Here is a 21,241-nt window from a genome sequence, read left to right as displayed (position 1 = left end):
AGAAGCTTCTGGGGCTCTGTTTGGGCATTTCCTGGGCTGGCTGGCCCACGTTGGACATAGTTTTCTTGCATTCCTCCGGTTTATCTTCTTTGCGAGTTTTCTCAGCTTCACTGAGGTTTGACTGCAGAAGAGGATCCTGGAATAGAACATAAAGTTGCAGGAATCAAGGTTTTATATGAATTTATGCTGAAAAGTGCAAATTCTGAAAGAGGCCATGCTTCCGACAGTTTTGGGAAATAAGGCTGGAAGCCTATCCCAGGTCAAGATTTCTGTCACAGAATCTTGCAAAGTTGAATTTTTCAGCAAGATAATTTCTGAATCAGTCTCAGTCCTCAAACAATTTTGTCCTCCCAGAGACAAGGCAGCAAGGAGTGAGAAACTTCTGGGGCTCTGTTTGGGCCTTTCCTGACCTGGCTTGCCCAGCTTGGAGATAGTTTTCTTGCATTCCCAGGGTTTCTCTTCTTCACGACACTTCTCAGATTCACTGAGGTCTGACTTCATAGGAGGATCCTGGCACGGAGAATAAAGTTGCTGGGTTCTAGTTCTTATATGCGGAGAACATATTGATGCTGAGAACAGCATATTCTGATAGGAGCCATGCTTCCAATACTACTGGGAGATAAGGCTTGCAGCCTGTCCCAGGTCAAGATTTCTGTCACAAAACTTGCAAACTTGTGTGTTCTGCAAGTTAAATTGTGAGTAAGGCTCAGTCCTTAAACAATGGTGTCCAGCAGATAGGGGGCAGTTTGGGAGTGAGAAGGTTCTGGGGCTCTGTTTGGGCATTTCCTGGGCTGGCTGGCCCACGTTGGACATAGTTTTCTTGCATTCCTCCGGTTTATCTTCTTTGCGAGTTTTCTCAGCTTCACTGAGGTTTGACTGCAGAAGAGGATCCTGGAATAGAACATAAAGTTGCAGGAATCAAGGTTTTATATGAATTTATGCTGAAAAGTGCAAATTCTGAAAGAGGCCATGCTTCCGACAGTTTTGGGAGATAAGGCTGGAAGCCTATCCCAGGTCAAGATTTCTGTCACAGAATCTTGCAAAGTTGAATTTTTCAGCAAGATCATTTCTGAATCAGTCTCAGTCCTCAAACAATTTTGTCCTCCCAGAGACAAGGCAGCAAGGAGTGAGAAACTTCTGGGGCTCTGTTTGGGCCTTTCCTGACCTGGCTTGCCCAGCTTGGAGATAGTTTTCTTGCATTCCCAGGGTTTCTCTTCTATGACACTGCTCAGCTTCACTGAGGTTTGACTCCATAGGAGGATCCTGGCACGGAGAATAAAGTTGCTGGGTTCTAGTTCTTATATGCAGAGAACAGCATATTCTGAAAGGAGCCATGCTTCCAACACTACTGGGAGATAAGGATTGCAGCCTGTCCCAGGTCAAGGTATCTGTCACAAACCTTGCAAACTTGTGTGTTCTGCAGGTGAAATTCTCAGTAAGGCTCAGACCTGTAACAAGGGCGTCCCCAAGATCGGAAGCAATTTGGAAATGAGAATGTTCTGAGGCTCTTTTTGGGCTTTTCCTGACCTGGCTGGCCCACCTTGGAGATAGTTTTCTTGCATTCCTTGGGTTCATCTTCTTTGCGAGTTTTCTCAGATTCACTGAGGTTTGACTTCAGAAGAGGATCCTGGAATAGAAAATAAAGGTGCAGGAATCAAGGTTTTATATGAATTTATGCTGAAAAGTGCAAAATCTTAAGTGGCCATGCTTCCGATAGTTTTCGTGGATAAGGCTGGAAGCCTATCCCAGGTCAAGATTTCTGTCACAGAATCTTGCAAACTTGAATTTTTCAGCAAGATAATTTCTGAATCAGTCTCAGTCCTCAAACAATTTTGTCCACCCAGAGACAAGGCAGCAAGGAGTGAGAAACTTCTGGGGCTCTGTTTGGGCCTTTCCTGACCTGGCTTGCCCAGCTTGGAGATAGTTTTCTTGCATTCCTCAGGTTTCTCTTTCTTACGACAGTTCTCAGCTTCACTGAGGTTTGACTTCGTAGGAGGATCCTGGCACGGACAGTAAAGTTGCTGGTTTCTAGTTCTTATATGAATTGATGCTGAGAACATCATATTCTGAAAGAGGCCATGCTTCCAACACTTCTGGGAGATAAGGCTTGCAGCCTGTCCCAGGTCAAGATTTCTGTCACAAACCTTGCAAACTTGTGTGTTCTGCGGTGAAATTTTGAGTAAGGCTCAGACCTGTAATAAGGGCGTCCCCAGGATCGGAAGCAATTTGGAAGTGAGAATGTTGTGAGGCTCTTTTTGGGCCTTTCCTGACGTGGCTGCCCCACCTTAGAGATAGTTTTCTTGCATTCCTCCGTTTATCTTCTTTGCCAGTTTTCTCAGCTTCATTGAGGGTTAACTGCAGAAGAGGATCCTGGAATAGAACATAAAGTTGCAGGAATCAAGGTTTTATATGAATTTATGCTGAAAAGTGCAAATTCTGAAAGAGGCCATGCTTCCGACAGTTTTGGGAGATAAGGCTGCAAGCCTATCCCAGGTCAAGATTTCTGTCACAGAATCTTGCAAAGTTGAATTTTTCAGCAAGATAATTTCTGAATCAGTCTCAGTCCTCAAACAATTTTGTCCTCCCAGAGACAAGGCAGCAAGGAGTGAGAAACTTCTGGGGCTCTGTTTGGGCCTTACCTGACCTGGCTTGCCCAGCTTGGAGATAGTTTTCTTGCATTCCCAGGGTTTCTCTTCTTTACGACACTTCTCAGCTTCACTGAGGTCTGACTTCATAGGAGGATCCTGGCACGGAGAATAAAGTTGCTGGGTTCTAGTTCTTATATGCGGAGAACATATTGATGCTGAGAACAGCATATTCTGAAAGGAGCCATGCTTCCAACACTACTGGGAGATAAGGCTTGCAGCCTGTCCCAGGTCAAGACTTCTGTCACACAACTTGCAAACTTGTCTGTTGTGCAGGTGAAATTCTGAGTAAGGCTCAGACCTGTAACACGGGCTTCCCCAAGATTGGAAGCAATTTGGAAGTGAGAATGTACTGAGGCTCTCTTTGGGCCTTTACTCACCTAGATGGACCTCCTTGGAGATAGTTTTCTTGCATTCCTAGGGTTTCTCTTCCTTACGACTCTTCTCAGCTTCACTGAGGTTTGACTTCATAAAAGGTTCCTGGCACGGAGAATAAAGTTGCTGGTTTCTAGTTCTTATATAAGGAGAACATATTGATGCTGAGAGCAGCATATTTCTGAAAGAAACCATGCTTCCAACAATACTGGGAGATAAGGCTTGCAGCCTGTCCCAGGTCAAGATTTCTGTCACAAAACTTGCAAACTTGTGTGTTCTGCAAGTTAAATTGTGAGTAAGGCTCAGTCCTTAAACAATGGTGTCCAGCAGATAGGGGGCAATTTGGGAATGAGAAACTTCTGGGGCTCTGTTTGTGCCTTTCCTCGGCTGGCTGGCCCACGTTGGACATAGTTTTCTTCTGTTTCTAGGGTTTCTCTTCTTCGCGATTCTTCTCAGCTTCACTGATATTTAATTTCAGAGGAGAATCCGGGCATAGACAAAGTAGGAGGGTTCAAGGTATTAAATGAATTTTAGGAGAAAATTGGCTATTCTGAAAGAGCCATGCTTCCGTAAGTACTGGGAGGTAAGGCAGGTAGCCTATGCAAGGTCAAGATTTCTTTCACAGAAAGTTGCAAAGTTGAATGTTCAGCAAGTTAATTTCTGAGTCTGGCTAGGTCCTCAAACAAATGAGTCCACGCAGAGACAAGGCAGTAAAGGAGTGAGAACCTTCTGGGGCTCTGTTTGGGCCCTTCCTAGGCTGGCTAGCCCACCTTGGAGATAGTTTTCTTGCATTCCTCGGGTACATCTTCTTTGCGAGTTTTCTCAGCTTCACTGAGGTTTGACTTCAGAAGAGGATCCTGGAATAGAACATAAAGTTGCAGGAATCAAGGTTTTATATGAATTTATGCTGAAAAGTGCAAATTCTGAAAGAGGCCATGCTTCCGACAGTTTTGGGAGATAAGGCTGCAAGCCTATCCCAGGTCAAGATTTCTGTCACAGAATCTTGCAAACTTGAATTTTTCAGCAAGATAATTTCTGAATGAGTCTCAGTCCTCAAACAATTTTGTCCACCCAGAGACAAGGCAGCAAGGAGTGAGAAACTTCTGGGGCTCTGTTTGGGCCTTTCCTGACCTGGCTTGCCCAGCTTGGAGATAGTTTTCTTGCATTCCTCAGATTTCTCTTTCTTACGACACTTCTCAGCTTCACTGAGGTGTGACTGCATAGGAGGATCCTGGCACGGACAGTAAAGTTGCTGGTTTCTAGTTCTTATATGAATTGATGCTGAGAACAGCATATTCTGAAAGAGGCCATGCTTCCAACACTTCTGGGAGATAAGGCTTGCAGCCTGTCCCAGGTCAAGATTTCTGTCACAAACCTTGCAAACTTGTATGTTCTGCGGTGAAATTCTGAGTAAGGCTCAGACCTGTAACAAGGGTGTCCCCAGGATCGGAAGAATTTGGAAGTGAGAATGTTCTGAGGGTCTTTTTGGGGTTTTTCTGACCTGGCTGGCCCAACTTGGAGATAGTTTTCTTGCATTCCTCGGGTTCATCTTCTTTGCGACTTTTCTCAGCTTCACTGAGGGTTGACTGCAGAAGAGGATCCTGGAATAGAAAATAAAGTTGCAGGAATCAAGGTTTTATATGAATTTATGCTGAGAAGTGCAAATTCTGAAAGAGGCCATGCTTCCGACAGTTTTGGGAGATAAGGCTGGAAGCCTATCTCAGGTCAAGATTTTTGTCACAGAATGTTGCAAACTTGAATTTTTCAGCAAGATAATTTCTGAATGAGTCTCAGTCCTCAAACAATTTTGTCCACCCAGAGACAAGGCAGCAAGGAGTGAGAAACTTCTGGGGCTCTGTTTTGGCCTTTCCTGACCTGGCTTGCCCAGCTTGGAGATAGTTTTCTTGCATTCCCAGGGTTTCTCTTCTTTACGACACTTCTCAGCTTCACTGAGGTCTGACTTCATAGGAGGATCCTTGCACGGAGAATAAAGTTGCAGGGTTCTAGTTCTTATATGCGGAGAACATATTGATGGTGAAAAAAGCATATTTTGAAAGGAGCCATGCTTCCAACACTACTGGGAGATAAGGCTTGCAGCCTGTCACAGGTAAAGACTTCTGTCACAAAACTTGTAAACTTGTGTGTTCTGCAAGTTAAATTCTGAGTAAGGATCAGTCCTTAAACAATGGTGTCCAGCAGATAGGGGGCAGTTTGGGAGTGAGAAACTTCTGAGGCTCTGTGTCGGCCTTTCCAGGGCTGGCTGGCCCACGTTGGACATAGTTTTCTTCCGTTTCTAGGGTTTCTCTTCTTCGCGATTCTTCTCAGCTTCACTGATATTTAATTTCAGAGGAGAATCTTGGCATAGACAAAGTAGGAGGGTTCAAGGTATTAAATGAATTTTAGGAGAAAATTGGCTATTCTGAAAGAGCCATGCTTCTGTAAGTACTGGGAGGTAAGGCAGGTAGCCTATGCAAGGTTAAGATTTCTTTCACAGACAGTTGCAAAGTTGAATGTTCAGCAAGTTAATTTCTGAGTCTGGCTCAGTCCTCAAACAAATGAGTCCACGCAGAGATAAGGCAGTAAAGGAGTGAGAACCTTCTGGGGCTCTGTTTGGGCCTTTCCTAGGCTGGCAAGCCCACCTTGGAGATAGTTTCCTTGCATTCCTCGGGTACATCTTCTTTGCGAGTTTTCTCAGCTTCACTCAGGTTTGACTGCAGAAGAGGATCCTGGAATAGAACATAAAGTTGCAGGAATCAAGGTTTTATATGAATTTATGCTGAAAAGTGCAAATTCTGAAAGAGGCCATGCTTCCGACAGTTTCGGGAGATAAGGCTGGAAGCCTATCCCAGGTCAAGATTTCTGTCACAGAATCTTGCAAACTTGAATTTTTCAGCAAGATAATTTCTGAATCAGTCTCAGTCCTCAAACAATTTTGTCCACCCAGAGACAAGGCAGCAAGGAGTGAGAAACTTCTGGGGCTCTGTTTGGGCCTTTCCTGACCTGGCTTGCCCAGCTTGGAGATAGTTTTCTTGCATTCCTTGGGTTTCTCTTTCTTATGACACTTCTCAGATTCACAGAGGTCTGACTTCATAGGAGGATCCTGGAATGGACAATAAAGTTGCTGGTTTCTAGTTCTTATATGAATTGATGTTGAGAACAGCATATTCTGAAAGAAGCCATGCTTCCAACACTACTGGGAGATAAGGCTTGCAACCTGTCCCAGGTCAAGTTTTCTGTCACAAAACTTGTAAACTTTTCTGTTGTGCAGGTGAAATTCCGAGTAAGGCTCAGACCTGTAATAAGGGAGTCACAGACATCTGAAGCAATTTGGAAGTGAGAATGTTCTGAGGGTCTTTTTGGGCCTTTCCAGACATGGCTGGCCCACCTTGGAGATAGTTTTTTTGCATTACCTTGGTTTCTCTTTTTTACGACACTTCTCAGCTTCACTGAGGTTTGACTCCATAGGTGATCCTGGCACGGAGAATAAAGTAGCTGGGTTCTAGTTCTTATATGCGGAGAACATATTGATGCTGAGAACAGCATATTCTGAAAGGATCCATGCTTCCAACACTACTGGGAGATAAGGCTTGCAGCCTGTCCCTGGTCAAGATATCTGTCACAAACCTTGCAAACTTGTGTGTTCTGCAGGTGAAATTCTTAGTAAGGCTCAGACCTGTAACAAGGGCGTCCCCAAGATCGGAAGCAATTTGGAAGTGAGAATGTTCTGAGGGTCTTTTTGGGCTTTTTCTGACCTGGCTGGCCCACCTTGGAGATAGTTTTCTTGCATTCCTCGGATTCATCTTCTTTGCGAGTTTTCTCAGGTTCACTGAGGTTTGACTTCAGAAGAGGATCCTGGAATAGGAAATAAAGGTGCAGGAATCAAGGTTTTATATGAATTTATGCTCAAAAGTGCAAATTCTTAAAGTGGCCATGCTTCCGACAGTTTTCGGGGATAAGGCTGGAAGCCTATCCCAGGTCAAGATTTCTGTCACAGAATCTTGCAAAGTTGAATTTTTCAGCAAGATAATTTCTGAATCAGTCTCAGTCCTCAAACAATTTTGTCCACCCCGGGACAAGGCAGCAAGGAGTGAGAAACTTCTGGGGCTCTGTTTGGGCCTTTCCTGACCTGGCTTGCCCAGCTTGGAGATAGTTTTCTTGCATTCCCAGGGTTTCTCTTCTTTACGACACTTCTCAGCTTCACTGAGGTCTGACTTCATAGGAGATCCTGGCACGGAGAATAAAGTTGCTGGGTTCTAGTTCTTATATGCGGAGAACATACTGATGCTGAGAACAGCATATTCTGAAAGGAGCCATGCTTCCAACACTACTGGGAGATAAGGCTTGCAGCCTGTCCCAGGTCAAGATTTCTTTTTTTTTCTTTTTTGAGTCACACCTGGCGATGCACAGGTGATACTCCTGGCTTTGCACTCAGGAATCACCCCTGGCAGTGCTCAGAGGACCATATGGCATGCTGGGATTCGAACTCGGGTTGGCCGAGTGCAAGGCAAACGCCCTACCCGCTGTGCTATTGCTCCAGCCCTTTTTTACTTTTTTTTTAAATTTTATTTATTTTTATTATTATTATTTTTTTACCAGGTCAAGATTTCTGTCACAAAACTTGCAAACTTGTGTGTTCTGCAGGTGAAATTCTGAGTAAGGCTCAGAACTGTAACAAGGGCGTCCCCAAGATCGGAAGCAATTTGGAAGTGAAAATGTTCTGAGGCTCTTTTTGGGCTTTTCCTGACCTGGCTGGCCCACCTTGGTGATAGTTTTCTTGCATTCCTCGGGTACATCTTCTTTGCGAGTTTTCTCAGCTTCACTGAGGTTTGACTTCAGAAGAGGATCCTGGAATAGAACATAAAGTTGCAGGAATCAAGGTTTTATATGAATTTATGCTGAAAAGTGCAAATTCTGAAAGGCCATGCTTCCGACAGTTTTGGGAGATAAGGCTCCAAGCCTATCTCAGGTCAAGATTTCTGTCACAGAATCTTGCAAACTTGAATTTTTCAGCAAGATAATTTCTGAATCAGTCTCAGTCCTCAAACAATTTTGTCCACCCAGAGACAAGGCAGCAAGGAATGAGAAACTTCTGGGGTTCTGTTTGGGCCTTTCCTGACGTGGCTTGCCCTCCTGGAGATAGTTTTCTTGCATTCCTCAGGTTTCTCTTTCTTACGACACTTCTCAGCTTCACTGAGGTATGACTTCATAGGAGGATCCTGCATGGACAGTAAAGTTGCTGGTTTCTAGTTCTTATATGAATTGATGCTGAGAACATCATATTCTGAAAGAGGCCATGCTTCCAACACTTCTGGGAGATAAGGCTTGCAGCCTGTCCCAGGTCAAGATTTCTTTTTTTTTTTCTTTTTTGAGTCACACCTGGCGATGCACAGGTGGTACTCCTGGCTCTGCACTCAGGAATCACCCCTGGCAGTGCTCAGGGGACCATATGGCATGCTGGGATTCGAACTCGGGTCGGCCGAGTGCAAGGCAAACGCCCTACCCGCTGTGCTATTGCTCCAGCCCTTTTTTACTTTTTTTAAAATTTTATTTATTTATTTTTGTTATTATTACTTTTTTACCAGGTCAAGATTTCTGTCACAAAACTTGCAAACTTGTGTGTTCTGCAGGTGAAATTCTGAGTAAGGCTCAGAACTGTAACAAGGGCGTCCCCAAGATCGGAAGCAATTTGGAAATGAGAATGTTCTGAGGCTCTTTTTGGGCTTTTCCTGACCTGGCTGTCACTCCCTATGCTCTGTATTACCTATCTGGTCCCTTCTGTAATATTTTTAACAACTTGCTCATTGTTTGATTCTATAATCATGAGCAACTACAATCTCACTGAAAGTAGAAAGGGAATATAAAATAATATGAAACTGAACGAACTGCAGGGAAAGCACAAGCATCATAGGGCATGAGTATGTATGGGATGGTGGGCTCCTGAGGTGCAGAGGGAATGGTCTTGTGGTTTTTTTTTTGTTTGGTTTTGGTTTTGGACCACACCTAGAGGAGCTCATTCGTTACTCTTGGCTTTACACTCAGAACTTAATCCTGGCAGAACTTGAGGAACCATATGAGATGCTGCGGATTGAACCTGGATTAATGCAGTAAAAGGCAAATGCCCTACTCACTATGTAGTGCTCTTTCCCCATGTTCTGGTAGTTCTAAGAGAAGTCATAAGCCATTAGAATTGTTCACAGCCTGAAATCATTATATTTTGTGTGGCCTTGCCATTCCTGGATGCAAAATGTTCCTTGGCTTCCACAATATTCATGTCCTATTCACCATGCCAAAATCTTTGTGCTTGCCATCCAACCGGTCAGTTTGATGGTACAGAGGAAAAACTGGGAGTCTTTTGTTGGGTCCAGCATTTGCCATGGACAGGATGCCAGGATTGGAGTGCTCCTAGATGAAATTCTCATTATTGGGTCCAGCATTTGCCATGGACAGGATGCCAGGATTGGAGTGCTCCTAGATGAAATTCTCATTATTCAGCATCTCCTATAGGTGAATTTAGTGATGGTGCTGTTATGGTGAAGGAAGTCCCACCCTGGAATTATTCTGGGAATGCACAAACCTTTGTAACCAAATCCTTTCTTACTGGTACTCAGAAAAAATTTCTGCTGTCTTTGGAAGTCTGCGCTTTCCTCCACAACTGTTGGATTTTTTCCTCTTGCCTATCCTATTCCAATCCCTCTGTCAGGTTTCCTCCTGAAGGCAGATCTCATTTCAATTGTCTTTGGGACATTTGTGGTCTCTCTTCCTTTTTCTTTTTTCTTTTGGCTCTCTGAATTTTCATTTCTTTTTAATTGATCTGAGAGTTTGTTCCTTATTCCAGTCCCATGTTATTTTAATTACTACAGCTTTGTAGTACAGTTTGAAGTTGGAAAGTTATGCTTCCCATGTTTTTCCCCTAGGGTTGCTTTGACTACTTGGGGGGAGATTTTTTATTCCATAAGAGTTTCAGAGATGATTATTTTTTACATGTCATGGGAGTACATTAAATTATATAATGCTGTGAGGAGTATTCCAACCCCAGAGATGCACAGGGGTTACCCCTGGCTCTGCACTCAGGAATCAGCCCTGGCGGTGCTCCGGGGACCATATGGAATGCTGCGAATCGAACCCAGGTCGGCTGTGTGCAAGGCAAACGCCCCGCCTGCTGTGCTATCGTTCCAGCCCTGAAGGTCTGATTTCTTTAGAAGTTTTCATCTATTCTTTACATTCGTAAGGTTTTTTTCCTGTATGAGGTTAAGTGTCTCAGGAGAACTTTTCTGCAGAAGAATTTTTTTCCTTCATAAGATTTCTCTCCTGCATGAATTCTTCGTGTTGAATGAGATAGGATTTGATTGAGAGAGTCCTCTACATTCTTTACAATTCATAGGGTTTCTCACCTGTATGAATTTGCTGTTGCTGAATTCAATATGATTTTAGTGAGAAAGATTTCTCACATTCTTTCATAGGGTTTCTGACCTGTATGAATTCGATATTACTGAATTAGATACGATTTTAGTGAGACTACTGACTGGGGGTCAATATACATCTTCATTCAGGGTTAGCAGTGATGATTATATAGGGGCAGAGTGAAAGTAATATATGCCGGAGAAATCTATATGATTACAGAGATCGAACCTAGGCCTTCCTGGAAGTATGCCCTATTACAGCATTTTGAGTCATCTCCTAGGAATCGGACTCTTTCAAGCATTTGCTGTTTATCTTGTTAATAGAATTGATGATAGATAAGCTCATTGTGGTTTTGATTTACATTTTCCTGATATATTCCTTGCCTGTGATATACTATTTCCCCATATATGTGTCTGTCAGATTCTGGCAATAAAACAAGTCGGAAGACAAGAGGTTATCTTCACCTGGAAAGGCTTGATCTGATTGGGTAAGACCCACCAGATTATTGAGGGTAGTCACTTATACTTAAATATTTCGAGGACTGGAGTGATAGTCCAGCAAGTTAGATGCTTGCTTTATATGTGGTCAACCGGGTTTGATCCCTGGCATCCATATCATTGCCTGGGTGTAGAGCCTAGAGTAAGCCCTTAGCACTGTGGGGGGCTCGGTAGAGGTGGGATTGGTCAAAACAAAAAGATAAAACACTGTAAGTGGGTGTGATTGGATGGAGTTCTGTTGAGTGAAGTGAATCAAAAAGAAAAAAGGGTTCTTCAGGCAATCTCACCTATGTGTGGTCTAATGAAACAAAGTACCACCCAAGCACAGTAGAAAGAAGACCAGGAGGATTGGTCCATGGTTGGAAGCCTGACTCAAGGGCTGGGGGATACCAATGTCTCCCTCCTTTTTTATTTGCTTTTTGGGTCACACCCGGCGATGCACAGGGGTTACTCCTGGCTTTGCACTCAGGAATTACTCCTGGCGGTGCTCAGGGGACCATATGGGATGCTGGGATTCGAACCCGGGTTGGCCGAGTGCAAGGCAAAAGCCCTACCCGCTATGCTATTGCTCCAGCCCCCATTTTTGTTTTTTAATTGAATTAGATATGTATTTAGTGAGAACATTTTCCTACCTCCTTTAAAGTTCATAGTGTTTCTTACTTGTATGAATTTCATATTGTTGACTTAGATGTGACTTTTGTGAGAAAGGTTTCTCACCTGTCTGGCTTCGATATTATTGAATTAGATATGATTCTAATGCAAAGATTTCCTGCATGCTTTACACCCCTAGGATTTCTTACTCTATGAATTTGATATTGTGATTTCTACATGACTTTAATGAGAAAGTTTTCCTACCTTCCTTACATTTATGAGCTTTATCACTAGCTTGACTTCAATATTGTTGAATTAGATATGATTTTAGTGGGAAAAAATTCCAACATAATTTACACCTCTAGGATATATGACTATATTAATTTGATATTGTTGAATTATACATGACTTTAGTGAGAAAGTTTTCCCACCTTCCTTACATTTGAGTTTTTTCACTAGTGTGACTTTGATATTGTTGAGTTACATATGATTTTCATGGGAAAGATTTCCTAAATGCTTGCTTGCCTTGCCTGCAGGCCATGGGGTTTGATCCCTGGCAGCCCAGTACACTCTCAGCTTTGATGTTTGGTATTTTGCTGACAGATACCAAGTGATAAGTGTTTGGTATTTTTTAATACTCTTGCTGACAGATACCAAATTATAAGGTCCTTGTGATTTTGACTTGCAATTCCTGATATATTCCTTGTCTGGGATATAGCATTTTCCCGATATATGTGTCTGTCAGATTCTAGCAATGAGACAACTGGTAAAACAGCAAATTAATTACGTCCAGAAAGACTTAATCTGATTAGATAAAACCCACCCAGATTATTGAGGTAGTCACTTATACTTAAATATTTCTAGGGCTAGATTGATTGTACAGCCAGTAAGATGCTTGCCTTGTATGTGATCAACCAGGTTTGATCCCTGGCATTTGTATAGTTGCCTGAGTGCAGAGCCAAGAATAAGCTCTGAGCACTGTGTGGGACTGGGCAGGGTTGATGTTGGTCCTAAACCAAAAGAGAAAATGCTGCAACTTGAACGTGATTGGATGGAGTTCTGGTAAATGAAGTGAATCAGAAAGAAAAAAGGGTTCATCAGGCAATCTCACTTATGTGATACCTGAGGAAACAAAGTACCACCCCAGGACAGTAAGAAGACAGGGAGGATTGGTTCATGATTGGAAGTCTGCCTCAAGTGCTGGGGGATTCCAAAGTCTCCCTCTTTTTTTTTAATTGAATTAGATATGATTTTGCAACCAAGGTCACTAACGGTCTTTGGGAAAAATGAGTAAGGAGAGGCTGCTAAAATCTCAGGGCTGGGACGAATGGAGACGTTACTGGTGCCTGCTCGAGTAAATCGATAAATAATGGGATGACAGTGATGATTTTAGAACATTTTTCTACCTCCTTTACAATTCATAGGTTTTGTTACCTGTATGAGAAAGTTTTCCCACCTTCTTTACATTAATATGGTTTGTCACCAGAGTGACTTCGATATTATTGAATTAGATATTATTTTAGTTTGAATGATTTCCTATATGCTTGCATGCCTTGTGTGCAGGCCATAGGGTTTTATCCCTGGCATCCAAGTACTCTCAGCATTTGATGTTTGGTATTTTGCTGACATATAGCAAGTGATAAGTGTTTGGTATTTTGTTAATACCCTTGCTTACAGATACCAAGTGATAAGCTCCTTGTGAGTTTGACTTGCATTTTTCCTGATATATTACTTGTCTGGGATATACTATTTTCCCGACATATGTATCTGTCAGGTTCTAGCAATAAAACCACTCAGAAGACAAGAAGTTAGCTTCATCCAGAAAGGCTTAATCTGATTTGGGGAGACCCACCTGATCATTGACGTTGGTCATCCATGCTTAATTACTGCTAAGTTTGGGGCCATAGTACAGCAGTTAAGTTAAGATGCTTGCTTGCTTTTACTGCCGCCCATCTGGTTTGCTACCCGGCATCCCAGTATGCTCTTTTAGTATTTGGTATATGGTATTTTCTTAGTAGCCTTGCTGACAGATACCAAGTGATAAGCTCATTGTGGTTTTGACTTGCATTTTCCTGATATATTCCTTGCCTGGTATATACTATTTTCCCATATATGTGTCTGTCAGATTCTAGCAATAAGCCAATTTGGAAGACAAGAAGGTAGTTTCATCCAGAAAGACTTAATTTGATTGGGTAAGAACCACCCAGATTATTGAGGTTAGTCACCTATACTTTTATATTTTCAGGCTTGAGCAGATTCGATTCTTTCCTTGCATCGGGCCAACTGGGTTTGATCCCCAGCAGCACAGATAATTTCCTGAGTGCAGAACAGTTGGGATATGAACAGGGACTTTTATCACAATGATTTTTTTGAAGGGATTACTATGGATGGAGATGTGTGCTGAAAATGAGTAAAGCACTAAACATGATGACCTCTTAGTGTTTGTATTGCAAGCTATAAAGCCCAAAAGGAGAGAAAGAGAGAGACGAGGAAAAGTGCCTGCATACAGGCATGCTTGGTTTCCCAGGATGGGTGAAGCTGGTAGAAGGGAAACTCAGGACATTGGTGGTGGGAAATGTATTGGTGGAAGGATGGATGTTGGAACATTGTATGACTGAAACCCGATCACAAAAGCTTTATACCTATCTCACAGATTCAATTAAATTAAAATGAAATTAAATACTATTGGTACTATAATAAAATATATATACATATTTTAAATGAAAGTGCAATGGCATAGGGTCTTTGGTACTTTGTTGCTTTCAAATGTACAATAACTTTGTACTTGAAAACCATAAATGTTAATACTTTTGTAACATGTTACTTTCAGTGCAATAAAAATGAAAGAAAAGTTTAAAACCTCCACTGGTGGAGGTGGGCACTTTCCAGTGGGGAGTTGTAGTAATAGTGGAGGGAAATGGAGATTTTGGTGTGGATTATGGTGTTGAAAGGTTATATTCTGAAACCTTATCATTGACCATATTGTCCAATTGTAAATCCTTGTGATATTTTAAAGTATTTTAAAAGAAACTATGCTCTCCCTGATTACTTGATGGCAATAAAAAAAAATCTGCTGTTCTTTGTATACAAAATAAAAAGAAAAAATTTTGACCACTGTATAGGTTAATACTGTTGTAACTGTGTTACCCAAAATGTATTAAAAATTAAATAAAAAAACCGTACTGATTGTAGTTATTAACTACATCTGCATAAATGCTTTCTTTTAGCTTTTTGGCTCACATCCTGCAATTCTCATGGGTTACTTCTGGCTTTGCTCCCAGAAATTACTCCTGGCGGTGCATGAGGTATCATATGGGATGCTGGGAATTGAATCCGGGTGGGGAGCGTGCAAGGTAAATGCTCTACCCACTGTACTATTGCTCCGGCCTGCACCTAAATGCTTTTGCAGTAACTCAGATTAACACTTACTAATTGGAGACTGTAGCCTCAGTGGTTTTCAACTGCCTATCCCATCCCTAGGCTTCAGAAATTTCCTGCTATTGGGTAAAAATGCTATTAACCCTTAACACATGTTACACTTGGATCATGTAGGGCAGTGTTTTCTTAGGGGGTTTCAAAAGTGGGGGATATGTTCTATATCTTGGGGGAGGATTGGAGTATAGGAGATAGTGCGTTAACCTTACATGCTGTCCATTCGGGTTTGGTCTACAGCATCCGGGATGGTTCCCTGAGCCTCGCCAGGAATAATTCATGAATACAGAGCTAGGAGTAAACCCTGAATATCACCAGGTGGGGTCCCCCAAACAATACAAAACAAAAACTAGGGGGAACCCCCAGTAAGAAAATCAGGTTGGAAGGAGAGGTGTCATGGTCAGAAAGTGGTTGTGAAACACTGATGTTGGGTTCCATCATAAATATCTATGTATTTTATTAGAAGTAATATATTATTTTCTCCCTGTTGTACATAACCTGTGAAGCATTTCTATTTTCACCTGTTTGTAGATATGAAATGTCACTAACCTAATTCAGGTTGACATAAATGTTAACCATCACAGTTTACTCTTGTTCATGGAGGGGGCAGTTTCAGAGGTTTTCATTTTCCTCACTCTGGCATCACTTAAGCTACAGGCCAAGGACCCACTTGAAAGTTAACTCCCAACTGCCAACTCACTCCCATTTATGTACTGTGGACTTGGATATGGCTGCTGTGTAGGTCTGCGGGACCGATACAGGCCTCTTGTAGATAGTTATTACTTTGCCCCTGTAAGAATCCAGTCTAACAGGAGCTATGAGTACAGATGAAAGCTCAGCACGTCTTATTTGCTCTCCATATGTCTATTTCCCCAATATACACACATTCAAGTAAGTGGCTATATAGTTCACTTTGGGATAAGCACCGGGGGAAATCATCACTTCTACATAGTACCCTTCCTCTTTGAGACCGTGCTACTTGTCACAGAACTAAAAAGACTGAAACGGAAAATTAAGCAAGGAATTATGACTTAATTGGGGGTTCACCTTGTAAACACCCTGCTTCCCCATTCTTCGTCTTTCAGCTTGTAGATCTTAAGCTGTACTGTTTGTAACTCTGTCTCTATTCTTTTGTTTTTGTTTTTGGGTCACACCTGGCAATTCACAGGGTTTACTCTTGGCTCTGCACTCAAGAATTACTCCTGGCGGTGCTCAGGGGACCTCTGTCTCCATTCTTCCAAGGATCACCATGATTGTACTTGGTATCTCCATAGATCTCTCTGGGTAGAAACCCCTTAGCTGCCATTTGGACCTTTTGGTTCATTTTGGTATTTGGTGGGTAAGGAGTTGGTCCTGGCTTCTGGTGGATAAGCACCTTTATGTGGCATTTTTTACTCTGGGGCCCCTAGTTTGCTCACTGTTGGCTAGGACTTTTCCCAGGCTTCAAAGCCACACAGTTTTCACCCTGGTGTCCTGGGGATTAAATCCTGCATCCTGTTACACAGATTTTGCAAAAAGTTTTAACAACCTACTGATGTAAAATATGCAATTCCAGGAGTTTAGATTTATTAATTTACGGTGTGTTGGTGTCACTGTCTTCACAATAAAAACATCTTGTGGGATATATAGAAACAGGAAACAACAAATGGCCAAAGTCATTGGAATTGGAGGTTTTGTTTGCATGAAAATTATAAGCAATATTTTCGTAAATCCTTCTATAAGAATGGTTTAAGAGACAGAGAATCCTATATGCTGAGAAAGTGCCACATTCTATGAATTCTTGAAAGGGGGCTTTTGATTGTGGGGGGAAAAGCACCCCCAGCATCTTCGGCAATGAGTCAAGTGCTGGTCTTACTAGAGCTGAGCAGGGTTCATGCAGAGCAGACATCCTCAGGCCTGGCCTCAGGAGGCCGCCCTCACACCATGCTGTGTTTCAGGCTTTACCAACCAGATGACCTTGGCTTTGACATAGCAGACCCACTATGTATTAAATATGGAGCATTTCATCTAGGAGTTCCGTGTTTCTATTTGCACTTCTCTGGTGGTTCTACAGTGTCTATTTCTCCGCGATTGGAAATGACAGCCAATTTGTATGCTCTGCAGAAACACTCTCTTAGTCTTTTATCTACTCCTGAACTGTCATCCTTTTGCCATCACCCTGAAATAGCGCATTAGTGTTACCATCATCATCGTTTAGGCCTTATTCCACCCATAGTTTTTCAAAGTGGAATCACCACAATTGCAAGGCCAGCCTCTCTTTTCCCAGGTCATCTCGAAAGAAATACTGAACAAACTATCTTGTGGGGGTTGGTCTGGGGGTCACACTCATCTTTGCTCAGCGCTTAATTTTGGCTCTATGTTTAGGGTACTCACAGTGCTGAGAAGATCATACGCAGTGCCAGGATTGAATGTGGGGTTGGCTATGTACAACGAAGGCTACTTAACCCCTATCTTCTCTCTCTGGCCCCCAGTGGACTGCCTGTTTTGTCCAACGGACATTGACTGAAGCATCTCAGAACCTCCTCTTATCACCAACTCTTTTCTTGGTCCCTCCTGCCACCATTTGTGCTAGTCCGGGGTTCTGTGTGTGAGAAGGGGATTCCAAAATGGGATTAGGCGTACTGGATTTAGGAAAACCTCTGGGAGAGGACCATAGGGGGTGCAGAGCTAGAGCTGTAAGGTAGAGCTGTCAGACCGGACACAGGTTTCACCCTTGTAGCGAAATGAGGGGAGAGCTGGTGGGGTTGCGGGGAGGAAAAGCCAAATTGCAGTGAGGTGGTAAGCATTGGCAAAACAAATGTGTCAGGAGAGGCAATCCACCATGGCACCTGAGCGTCCCATTGCACGTTCTTGGTATGGATCTTTAAAAGAAGGTGTGATACAGAGCTTTTTCTGTAAGGCAAGGTAGCCTTTTGTCTTAAGTCCTGAAGACTGGAGCAATAACACAGTGGGTAGGGTGTTGGATATCATTGGTTTGTCCTTTCCCCCTTGCCACTAGGAGCTTAGGTTTATCAGTCACACCCATCAAAGTGCTCCCAAGTCACTCCCATTCCTTTGTTTATCTGTAACCATTTCTACCAGTTTATCTGCTCTTCCCTTAATCAAACTCTGTTAATTGGTAAGGTCAGAACTTCCTAGGACACTGAATATTATAACATTGCCTTTCTCTCCTCTTTATGCCTTTTGAATAATTTACTTTAAAGCTATGTCTTTTTTGTATAGACACAAGAAGACAATATTATGTTTTTATAACTTAAGACTTAATTGGCCTCGAATATTATTCCCTTCTGGGCATCTGCTTTCTCCACTTAAGCCTCAGTTGCCCTCAGTTCCTAGCACCCCAAAGTAGGGTCCCCGACGTGGGACGGGAAGGATCCAGGGCAAGCGGTGAGTTATGTGCTACCCTGGCATCGAGATGGGCCTGGCCAAAGTGCCTAATTCTTAACGATAAGTTAAGAGCTTGATCATAGACAAATGCTGTCATGATCCAATAGTAATTATGAGACTGGGACCCTGCCAGGGATAGGAAAGACTGATCTGGCCTGAGCACTGTAGTCTGAGATTGAGATGGCCCCAGGAGAGCAATTCTATAAGCTTTAATGCATCTCTTATTGTGTCCATACAAAATAATTAATATTATGAATTCTTATATGTTTGCTGGCTGAGGAGAAGAGAAACACATTCATGGGACTATGCCCTTGGGTGGATCCTCCTGCTAAAAGAGAATTAAGTCCTAGGAGAAGCATCCCCTGAGGGAAAAGAACCTTACCCTATTGCTGACCACACCTATGTGTATGCCCCAACCCCCTCATGCTGTGGAGATTTAACTAGGCTGTAAGGGTGGGTTGGGGGCCAGATCCACAGGGCCAGATCCACGGGGGCCAGATCCACAGATCGAGAGAGAGACCGAGAGCCGGGAGAGAGGCAGAGAGAGAGAGAATGAAGTAGGATGGGGGAGAAAGAAGCAGGAGGAGAATCAGAGGAGAATGGAGATGGACATGAAATAAACCGATCGAGCAACCAGTTTGGCCTTCTTCCTTCCTTCGCCTGCCTCGCCGCCTGCGCGCCCTTTCTTTTTATTTTTGTGTTTTACACAGTAGGGTGTTTGCCTTACCCGCGTTTGATTCCTCTGTCCCTCTCAGAGAGCCTGGCAAGCTACCGAGAGTATCCCGCCTGCATGGCAGAGCCTGGCAAGCTACCCATGGCGTATTCGATATGTCAAAAACAGTAACAAGTCTCACAATGGAGACATTACTGGTGCTCGATCGAGTGAACTGATGAACAACGGGAGGACAGTGAGAAGTGACAATGATTTTTATTTTTTAATTAAAAAAATATTTTTTAAAATGAATCCCCATGGGGTACAGTTACAGACTTACAAACTTTCGTGCTTATGTTTTAGTCATATAATGATTGAGTTCCCATCCCTTCACCAGTGCCCATTCTCCACCACCAATGATCTTTGTATCCCTCCCACCATACCCACCCCATCCCCCCACATCACCCCGCCTCTGTATCAGGGCATTCCCTTTTGCTGCCAAGACACTATTTTAAAATTGAAGATATGAATTATTTTATAGTACTTTTATCGTCTGAATTTATAATTTCCTGCCACTGAGTCACTTGTTGTCATCCCATTGCTCATCGATTTGCTTGAGTGGGCACCAGTAATGTCTCCATTTGTCCCTTTCACATGGTTGTGTAGCCCAATAGCGTCTGCTAGCTCCAAGAACATGAAGAGCCTCAAACCGTTTCTTTGGGGTCTTGAAGAAGAAGTCTGATCATCTCATAGGAGGGCAGCCACGCACTCTTTTGACATCCCGTGGAATCCAGTCGGTAACGGCTCTAGTCCAGCGGTCATTTCCAAATCGCATTACATGTCTGGACCATCTGATTTTTGACGACTTGGCATATGAGACAGCATCCCTGATTCTCGATCATCAACAGAGGTCGGAACTTCAGATTCTTTCTCTCACTTGAGTGAAATGTGATACTCTAAGCATAGCTCTTTTGATTCCTCTTTGAAAGTCCCAAATAGCATTCTTATCCTGATTTCGTAGGACCCAGGTCTCTGAGGCGTATGTTAGTGCAGAAAGAACGGTGGAGTCTAAAAGATGTGCGCAGAGCCACAGGTTCTTTGTCCTCTTAACAACTTCTTCGATGCTCTTGAAGGTATTCCACTCTGTTCTCTTCCTCCTGTGCAGCTCAGGTGCCAGATCATTCGTCATGTTGAGATCTCGACCTACGTGCACATAACTTCTGCATTCGGAGATGCTGGTTTCATTGAGAGCAAATGGAATATCAGGAACTATTCTGTTTCTCATGAATATTGTTTTTGTGAGATTTAGCTGTGGCCCATCCTTTCCACACTCGCGGTTGAAGTTGGCCAGCATTCGTGCTGCTTGGCTAATGTTTGGTGTTATTAGAATGATGTTATCAGTGAAGCGGAGGTGGTGTAGTTGCCGACCATCTATCTTCACTCCCATTCCTTCCCATTCCAGTCATTGCATGATGTTCTTCAGGGTGGCATTGAAGAGTTTTGGTGAAATGGTGTCATCCTGCTGAACCCCTCACTTTACGTCATGATCACTTCCTTATAGAATGGTAAGATCTTGGTGGCGAATCTGTAATACAGCTCACGGAGAATCCTGATGTATGCCAGTGAGTCATAATAACAAAATTAATTATATCAGTATATGTAAACAAAATTATCTCAATTTAATAGAGATTTACAGGAGAGGAAACTGACTTTTTAAAAATTTCACATTAATAAAATGCTGAGCATCTCTATTTCTTCAAGCTTCAGTGCAAAACCATTCAACCTTTATACTCCATGGAAAACAATGTTTTTTTTTTGTAGAAAGCCTTTCTTTTTTAAAAAAATTATTTTATTGAATTACCATGTGGAAATTCACAAAGTTTTCAGGCTTATGTCTCAGTTATTCAATGCTCGAACACCCGTCTCTTCACCAGTGCACATATTCCACCACCAAAAACCCCAGTATACCTCCCACCTCCCCACCCTGCCTGCGTACCTGATAAATTTCACTTCACTTTCTCTTTACCTTGATTAGATTCCATATTTCAACACAAAACTCACTATTGTTGTTGGAGTTTCCCCCCAAAAAACAGCCCTGCTGAAAAGGAAGTATCTGATAATTAGTTTTCCATTGTTGAGAATGAAGAGACATGAAGTCCGCTATTGCAGCCGCGTGGTTTGGGATTTCTGTATTTTAGTATTTTAACAACTAATTCCAGGGAGATTTATGTTAGAAATTGCATCATTTCCCTTCTTGGGGC

At 42.7% G+C, this 21,241-nt stretch overlaps 1 protein-coding gene across 1 annotated transcript in view; it reads right to left on the bottom strand.

The window, feature by feature from the left end:
• Positions 1-315: 315 nt before the first annotated feature.
• Positions 316-21,241, bottom strand: part of LOC129399645 (fibrous sheath-interacting protein 2-like) — a 112,717-nt gene continuing 91,791 nt past the window's right edge. Inside the window, exon 24 of the mRNA XM_055120140.1 lies at positions 316-891. Within this exon, the coding sequence (XP_054976115.1) occupies positions 863-891 (29 nt within the window). The 3' untranslated portion in view covers positions 316-862. The remainder of the gene's footprint in view (positions 892-21,241) is intronic.

Source organism: Sorex araneus, chromosome X (genome assembly GCF_027595985.1).
Source record: "Sorex araneus isolate mSorAra2 chromosome X, mSorAra2.pri, whole genome shotgun sequence".
NCBI lineage: Eukaryota > Metazoa > Chordata > Mammalia > Eulipotyphla > Soricidae > Sorex > Sorex araneus.
This window is presented reverse-complemented; position numbering and strand designations above follow the sequence as displayed.